Here is an 8,920-nt window from a genome sequence, read left to right on the forward strand (position 1 = left end):
AAGCTTCATATTTGGAATACATATAGAGTTTAGTGTCTTAATCATGGGAAAACTTAAATATTTTGTAATTTCGGTCCAGTTTTCCAAATACACCAACTGCATCAATAACTTTGTAATCCCATATAAATATATAGGATTACAAAGTTATTTATGCAGTTGGTGGTTGGTGGTGGTTATAAATTTAATAGGTGTAGATAGGTACCTACCATATGAGGCAAGGGAGGGGGTATAGGGTGGGTAAGGGTGTGTTTAGCCCATGAAACTGAACAACATTATTACTTGTAAAATGGTCGACGTAATGAAAAACACATGATTGGACATGTCTTGAAGTACGAAAATCTAATAAAACAATATATTATAATTTAAATCTGTTATATATAGCTCAAGAAGTAGTACCGGAAAAGAAAAAGAGGAAGACTACATATAAAAATAAGAAAATATCATAAGACCTTTAACAAAATTCGTTAGAAGTAGATGGTATCAAAAAGAAAGGCTCTACAAAAAGAAGTGAGATCCCATCAAAAACATCATGTAAAAAACCCAAGTCTCGCAGCTCAGTCTTTCTACCGTCAAAAGTTGTGAGATCCATGTAATACCAAGTCGGTTAATCTATTTAGTGTCTACTTGAAGGACCTTCTGTCTTAAGTTATTACATAAGTTATTATCATGCCAATATTAAAAATATTTAACGTTTTAAACAAATAGATCGACTTGGACATCGCATGAAAACAAAATGAATATTACAATATTATATTAGATTCTTTAGTCTCTCGCGCCTCATGCGATTGAAACTCTCGTTCCTGTTGGTCGCTGGCCCGTCGTGCTGTGTAGTGTGATACATACTAATAATCAAATCAAGCGATGTCCAAGTCGATCTATTTGTTTAAAACGTTAAATATTTTTAATATTGGCATGATAATAACTTATGTAATAACTTAAGACAGAAGGTCCTTCAAGTAGACACTAAATAGATTAACCGACTTGGTATTACATGGATCTCACAACTTTTGACGGTAGAAAGACTGAGCTGCGAGACTTGGGTTTTTTACATGATGTTTTTGATGGGTACTTTTCAATCCTAATCAATGGGTACGTAATGCCCTAAATACCGATTTAACAAAATATGTATGTATGACAGCCAGTAACTAAGATAACAGGCCCGCAATACGATGACTCAACTGCTATGTAAACAAATAAAACCTCAATACTGGAATACACAGCATATCTTTCTCTGGAATTTGTACGACATACTCTACATTATTTGCATGTGAACATTATCATATCATTATGCGAAACGATCACTGGTACCTGATCAACAGTTTAGGAGCACCACTGATTGGCTCCTGATAACAGTGACGCACATTGATAACGATTAGATAGTTGTATTAACATTTTCTGTTCGTCAGTCAGTCAGTGTCCGTATATAGTAACGATGGGGCCAAAGATGCAACAAATTGAAGTTCAATTGTCAGTTGAAGATAGTTTTGTAACAGCTGCCTTGCCTTATAATAAGGCAGAGTATCAAAAAGTAGAAGAGAGTACTAATAGGGTGTCTGAAAACTCTGAGGATAGGAGTGAGGAACCATCTGTTTCTGTTAGTGGGGAATTAGAAGAGGACTTGGATCCGGTTAGGATATCAACGAGAGCAAGATACTCCTATGAGCTGGACAGGTGGGTTCTACATAATTCTATGTCAAATGTCCTCAGGTGAAAGAATGTTTGTTTGTAGGCATATCACGTCACAGTAGGTCTATATATTTGTATATAAGTGCCATTCAAGCAGCTCGGTTGTGGAATGCATCATCATCATGTAAACAGCTGTTATGTGCATGATAGTGACTTTGTTACAAAATATGTAATTAAATACAACCATATACGTTAACAGTGGGTAACACAGTAACATGATGCTAGCTTGAAGTAGTGACTTCTGCTAGCCTGCACTGGTGACTTCAGGTTAGTAGTCTATTTTTTACGGTATAAGCTGGTAAACAAGCTGACGAATAACCTGATGGTAAGCAATCGCTGCCGCCCATGGACACCTGAAACATCAGAGGCGTTACAAGTGTATTACCGGCCTTTGGTTTAGGAATTTAAGGGTTGTTGGGGAATAAGGAATTGGGAACATCCGGTAATTTCACTCAAACAGCAAAACATAACGCAAGTGTTATTTCAAGTCGGTTTTCTATGAGGCCGTGGTATTACTGCGGTCGTGCCAACCCGTTCGTGCTGAAGCATGGGTCTCCCACACGATGAGAGGAAGGTAGTTCCCCGTCCCAGATTGTATTCATTCATTCAGTTTCACGATCCATATTACTATATTAATCTACATCTACAGTAATATAAAGAGGAAAGATATGATTGTTATTATTGAACGATTTTATTTACCTTTTTGTTTGTTTGGGGAGTTTTAGCTAGGGTCGTTTATACCTATTACGCATTATTAACCCTTAATAGCCTGATAATTTACGAAAGTGTTTTTTAAACCACGTGCAAATAAATAACTATCTACTTATTTAAAGCCTTGATAAGGCTAAGGTGAAATATTTTAATTTCGAAACAGGACGTTATAAGTATTCATTAGACTAATGAATTGATAGAGGTTTTATCTTATATTATCAAGGAATTAATAAAATCAATGTAATTGATGATGACAGGTCTAGTAAGTATTAATAAACTATTATATTTTATAACAAACATTTTTCACACAACACATTTTTTTTTAATCTGTACAAAACTTCCCTTGATTTGCCCCTTTAAAAAATACAAACGATTATCAAAAGTAATTAACATTTGTATAGATAGTCTGATGTGGTGGAAACCACGCTAAAATTTTCTTTTGCATTTTCAATCTTATCATTTAACTATTTAAAGTTGCATTTCTATTGAAGTACGGCATCATTAAATCGATACATCTATACAGCATACATTGCAGGTTTCATTAACAGACCTATTTGCTTCTTGCAGATATAACAAGCATGCTATGTTGATATTTGAAGGCAATTCATCTGATGCTGGCTCTCAGTTTGATGATGAAGATCCCAGTGATGACGTCAGTGCCAAATTCAAGGAAACATTTGAGAAATTCCATTTCGAAGTCACTATTTATAAGGATCTGAACGATGATGAAATTGCAAGCACTTGTGAAAGATGTAAGAAGTTAATTTATTTCATTTGTTCTTTCTGAGTTGACTACCTCGTTTTTTTTATCGCATAGAGGGCGTACGAGTAGACTAGTCACCTCATGGTAAGCCATCAGCACCACCCATGGACAATGGTCGCAATACCGACTCTCAGCAGGGGTTGCTGTGTTCGATTTCCGGATATGGCAGTGGCGTAGCGTGTCTTGGAGAAGCTCTGAATAAAAAAATTGTTTAGAGACCCATTTTTGAGGAAGGAAAAGGCATCCAAAGAATGGTGGCGTTAATTTTTTTATTCTACACACCGCATGTTAGAAATACATCTAAAAGCGGAATGAAACTAATTTATTGTACAGCATGTATTTCCGCAAAGTCTATTCTATATATTCTCCAAGTTATCATCAGGTGACTAAATTAATTCCCAACCCCCATTCCAGTTTTCCAGCGCGACTTCACAGACTACGGCTGTGTGGCAGTAATGATGTTGCCAAAGACAAGAGAAGGTGTAGTGGAGACCTGTCACACACCTAAATCTGAGTTCGGAGTGATGCGATACATGGCCGACCTGATGCCCCCCACGCTGCAGGACAAGCCGAAGATTTATATTGTGCAAGTAAGTTATACATAGGTATCCTTTACCATTATAGTTAGTAGATTTTGTATACACGTTTAGTTTGCATGACTATGTGCCGTACTCAGAGACATTTAATAATTATTTAAAGTATTATTTAGTAACGATTTTATTCGGAAACAATTGCTAATGACTGGGTTAAGTAACCATTAAATGACTCTGAGTAAGGTATAAGTGCCAAACTGCATTAAAGTTGGTGTTTCAGAAGTCATATAATTTTATTCAATGTCTATAATATTATGGTCAATTAATTCGAGATCGATTGCCGAACTAGAGATGTCCAGTCACATCTTGCTATTTGTACCTATACGTTTAGCTATTGTTCTTAGCAACAAGAAGAGTGATCTAATGCTACAATCCTTTAATTTTTAGACTGAAGGCTACTACGTGATTCCTCGAGCACGGGTTTGGTCGACCCTGCCGCAAGACAACCTCGAGTTTCGACTGTGTGTACCCATAGTATCGACTCCAGATATTTGCGGTAGAAGGTCCAAGTAAGTTAGAATAGAACCGTAGCAGAATATAATGCAGGATAGAGAAAAACAGTTTATTTCTCTAATCAAATATTTGACCGTCCTACAAGCAATAATGATTAAAATATGGATCGGGTATGATTTTTATAACATTAGCTAACGGCCGAAACAGTTGACTATAAGGTTAGATAATAATATGTATAATTATGATAGTTATAAACGTCATTCATAAATGGTACCTACATGGCTTAACATCCCCTGTACAATCATCATATAAAACTCAACCTAGACGGCTTACAACAATATTCTAATACATGAACCACTTCTACAGGGTCACCTGTCTTCTGGAGTACATCCACGAGAAGATCAGCACCCTCGGAGACCAAGTCGACTTGCAGACGCTTTTATCTGACTCCGTAAACGAGTTCATCAGGACAACACAGCTCTTCGACTTTCCATTACCAGGGTTTTACTCCTCCCTGACCAAAGAACTTCGATTCGTTAGAAAACCTGAATCGTGATGATCTCTTATGTGTTTAATTTTTGTACTAATTGATCTCTTGGGAAGGCTGTTGCTTATATGATGTTTATTATAATCGAGAGCAGAAATGCAGGCTGCATTTCAATTTCAGCCTGCAATCCAGAAACTATGTTTTGGAAACCTGGTTGTGTCAGATGCTAAGGCTGCAGCTACAGGATGTACTGGTCTAGACTGGAGTCTAGTTTCTGCACTTTATAACTAAAATATAACAATTTGTGGTTCATCTCTCACTTGTATTGTACCTAGATCTCTACTTATATATTCAAGCTGCCTTAAAAGTGTAACTATCTGCTTTTTATACAAAAACGTTACAATATTATTTTTAGGTTAATAAACAAAAGGTTTTGTTATGGCATTCAATAAAAATATGTTCATGTATCTACCTGTTCTATTATTTATTTAATTGGTACAACAACCCTCACTATACACCACCGATTACACCCTGCTAACCTAGCTATAAATAAATTCGTTTAGGTAATAAAAAAAATAGTTGGATCTGGGTTTGAAAATTACCTGAATAAAAATTATTTTTACTATAGGTATCCTACATAATCACCTAAACTTTGTAAAAGTTCCCTCAATAAACGTTGCTGTTAAAAAGGAGGTTCGCAACAATCATAATTAGCCACAATTAAGCGAATTTCCTCACTAAATTAATAAATATCAAGCGAACTGAAAGCCCACATTCATCAGGAAACGACCAAAAAATGTAGAGCTACCGAAAGCTCAATCATGAACCATTTCACGGCTCATTTTAGCTGGACATTGCGCGAACTCGAACCAAATCTTGTGTAATACATCAATCTACGTGATTAGTTGGCGATATTGATGACGTAAAGAAAATCTCAAGAGATAAGTGTACGAGTTTTGTATTAGCTTAATTGCCTATTCTGAACAAGTGACTTTAGTAAATAAGTAGGTTTTTCTAGTCTTATAAAGTAACTATGTAAAAATGCTATTAATCATGCTTTTATTTTTATTATTGTCTATCTTGTTTTTTGCTTTATAAGCATATTTGTTTAAAAATTAGTTCCTATTCTACATGATCAGATTTGTCCACCTCATAAAAATAGCTTACATAGCCAGCGAAACAGGACGCTTAAATCTCCTCTTGATGCCCTGGGATACTACATTATGTAATGCTTAAAAAGAACCAGTAAACAAATCTGTAACACAATCCAGTGAAATGTTTCCACAAGAGACAACAGTCGGTCATTCAGTCATTGCTATAACCGTATAGAGCAGAGATAATAATTTACGCATTTATATTTCAAAGAAACGTACCTTTTCAACTCATCGGTCATTTTTAAAAGGCATAGAGTAATATTAATTCAATTAAAATTTTTCGTTTGAAAGCCTTGGTGTCAAACCATTTTCTGTTTTTATTTATTATCTGTGGATCGTATCTGTCATTTTGTCAATGGTCAACTTGTCAAACGAATGTCACTGTCAGTCACTCAGTGCAGTAATGTCAGTTGTATTGTTCACAGTTTAGTGAAAAAAGTTCGCTCTATATCTTAAATCATGTATTTATTTTAATATTTATTTATTTAAGTTTTACTGTGTAATCTATTTCTGAATACTCCTCTACCGTAACTACAATGGAAGAAGAAGAAGCTATTGAAGGCATTCGGGAATCGAGCCGTAACCTTTTATTGATGAATAGGCGGCAGAAACGTGATGCCGTATCCGACGAGAAACGACCGTTGCCTAATTTACGGTAAGATTTTATTATTATCACTAAAACTAGTATTTTTCTACACATATTACCATTCTCTACTTACCTTTGTAATAATTTATTTATTCTGATTAGGTTTCTCTATAGTACAGATCGAAAAACATCGAACTACAATGGTTTAAAAGCAATAAATGAAGTAATACCATAAAAACAATAACTAAATTAACTTATCTAACCTAACCAACCTAGACAAAGTTGTATAAAATGTTATTATAACCACCATAACTTACAAAACATGCAAATTAATTATATACTCTCATATACTCATGATTTCTTATTCAAACATTCATTTTATATTCTTTTCAGACCAAACCCAGATGCTGTGACACAAATAGCCAATAAACTAAAGACTAAGTCTGCTGTGACTGCAAGTGAACTCCGTGCTTTGAAGAACTCTCTGATTGATGATGCAGCCAACATTGAAATAATACTACATACTCATGGTGCTCTACGGGGGATAGTACGGGAACTGTCAAGTAAGATATTATGTAATCAAAATGTTTTCTGCATTGCTCCAGGGAATGTTATTACTATAGACAGATTTTCCACTCTAAGACTGTTCAAATATTGACACATACATGATTTTTCTTATAAGAAATGTTTTTTTCTTAGTGTTGTAAACCTTTACAGCTAATCTTTGATCTACATATTTTATTACTAGCTTCTACCTGTGACATCTCATTGACTTTCCGAAATTACCATTTACAAATTGGCAAATATTCACATAGTACTTCTGAATTTCTTCTGAACTATTACCAATATTTTCAGGTCATGGTCTGAACAAGCAGTATGAGGCCATAGGCTGCTGTTGTAACTTGGGCCTGGGAGATAGCAGGGCCGGTCTGGCTGTTACTAAGGCCGCTGGACCTTACCTGATTGCTGCTCTCGATAGTCTCAATGCTGACTTGGCTGTGAGTATTATATGAGATGTTTTATTATAACTAATAAGAATGATTTATGTTTTTCATAAAGCAGTATTAAGAAAAGCAGGTTTAAATAGAACGGAAGACTTAAAACCTTTGTGGACTATAAATGTTATTGCATGAAAAATTTGCTGCAAAGCTCTGTTTTATCCATAATATGTGTTATTCAGTAAATTAGCCACTCATTTTGGATTTATAATTACTTTATTCTTTTATTTTAAAGACCAATAGTACATTTTCCATGTAGAATGAAACAAACCTAATATTGTTAACTAGAATGAATTTCAAACTATAAAATAAAATTTCTTACTAAAATCTTAATTTGCAACTCAAATATTTCCAGATCTCAAGTGCCTGGGCGCTCGGCAACCTAGCTGGTTCAGGCCCTAAAGCGAGTGAGGTGCTGTTGGCACAGGGCTGCGTGGCCAGACTGACACACCTGCTGGTCTGTAACTACGAGGACCTGAGAGAGTCTGTCCTCTATGCTCTCGTACACCTGTGTAACCAGCTCAAAGATAACCTCCCGTAAGTGTCTGTTATTTTATTTATTTTAGGTGCTTTTAACTAATAGCCTATGTCAGCCCCATCATACCCTGTGTCCGTTGTTAATATTCCTATGTGTATTTTATTTGTCTAGCACACATTTGCAGTATGTAGTTTGACATTGTGTAATAGGACCAAGTACAAAGAGTAGAAGCCATAATGTTATTGTGCACTGTGACAATGATATTATAAGAAATAAGTAAAAAGGTGTAGATAGTTGCAGACAATTGGCAACGTTTTTTTAGTAAGGGACTGATGATGGAAAATACTTTTCACAACTTGTTACAACAAATAATACAATTTCAATTAAATAAGTGGATGTCGTCACTCTACCAATGCATTTTAAGACCTATTGTCGTCTTTATGAACAGTCAAAGTGGTAACGATCGAACGTGATAACTATCAATTTAATGATCATATTTTATTGACTTTTCTATTACTTATTTACAGACCAGAATATGTGACGAAGATCCTCTCCATCCTACCAAGGTTACGGCTCACGATGTCAGCACACTTACTCTTCATACTCTCCTGCCACCGCGAGTTCAAGACTTGCTTCCAATCATACTTCCTCCTCGATGAATTCATACTCAAAGTATTGCACTTCATGTCAGTAAGTATAGAGAAATCTCACGATGACCCAAACATTGTATATGTATTCAGACTAATAGCTAATATGAACTGTGTTTACACATTTGACAAATTCTTAAGTTATTTTGTAGATAATGATAAGATGCACGTTCTAAAGAAATTGTTAGAGACTGATCAAGTAAACGAATCTGTGTTATGGTTCTTAGGTAACGCTTACAAGTGTTGTAGCGAACATACTGTGTTCAAATTAATTTTAAGCTGACTGTAATTAAACATTTTGTACTGATCTGTTGGATTTTAATCTTAATCATACTCTTTTTAAGGTGCAAAATTAGCCTTTATT

At 35.1% G+C, this 8,920-nt stretch overlaps 2 protein-coding genes across 2 annotated transcripts; both read left to right on the plus strand.

Moving 5' to 3' along the window:
* The first annotated feature begins 1,396 nt into the window (after positions 1 to 1,396).
* Positions 1,397 to 5,165, plus strand: LOC118269278 (uncharacterized). The gene is made up of 5 exons (XM_035584306.2): positions 1,397 to 1,671; positions 2,965 to 3,149; positions 3,575 to 3,750; positions 4,141 to 4,262; positions 4,573 to 5,165. Exons 1-5 carry the CDS (start codon positions 1,433 to 1,435, stop codon positions 4,760 to 4,762), a joined length of 912 nt encoding a protein of 303 aa, XP_035440199.2. The 5' UTR covers positions 1,397 to 1,432; the 3' UTR covers positions 4,763 to 5,165.
* Positions 5,166 to 6,230: 1,065 nt separating this feature from the next.
* On the plus strand, positions 6,231 to 8,863 carry LOC118269277 (uncharacterized). Its single transcript, XM_035584305.2, has 5 exons — positions 6,231 to 6,502; positions 6,827 to 6,996; positions 7,289 to 7,431; positions 7,787 to 7,968; positions 8,437 to 8,863. Exons 1-5 carry the CDS (start codon positions 6,384 to 6,386, stop codon positions 8,837 to 8,839), a joined length of 1,017 nt encoding a protein of 338 aa, XP_035440198.2. The 5' UTR covers positions 6,231 to 6,383; the 3' UTR covers positions 8,840 to 8,863.
* Positions 8,864 to 8,920: the final 57 nt, after the last annotated feature.

Source organism: Spodoptera frugiperda, chromosome 2 (genome assembly GCF_023101765.2).
Source record: "Spodoptera frugiperda isolate SF20-4 chromosome 2, AGI-APGP_CSIRO_Sfru_2.0, whole genome shotgun sequence".
NCBI lineage: Eukaryota > Metazoa > Arthropoda > Insecta > Lepidoptera > Noctuidae > Spodoptera > Spodoptera frugiperda.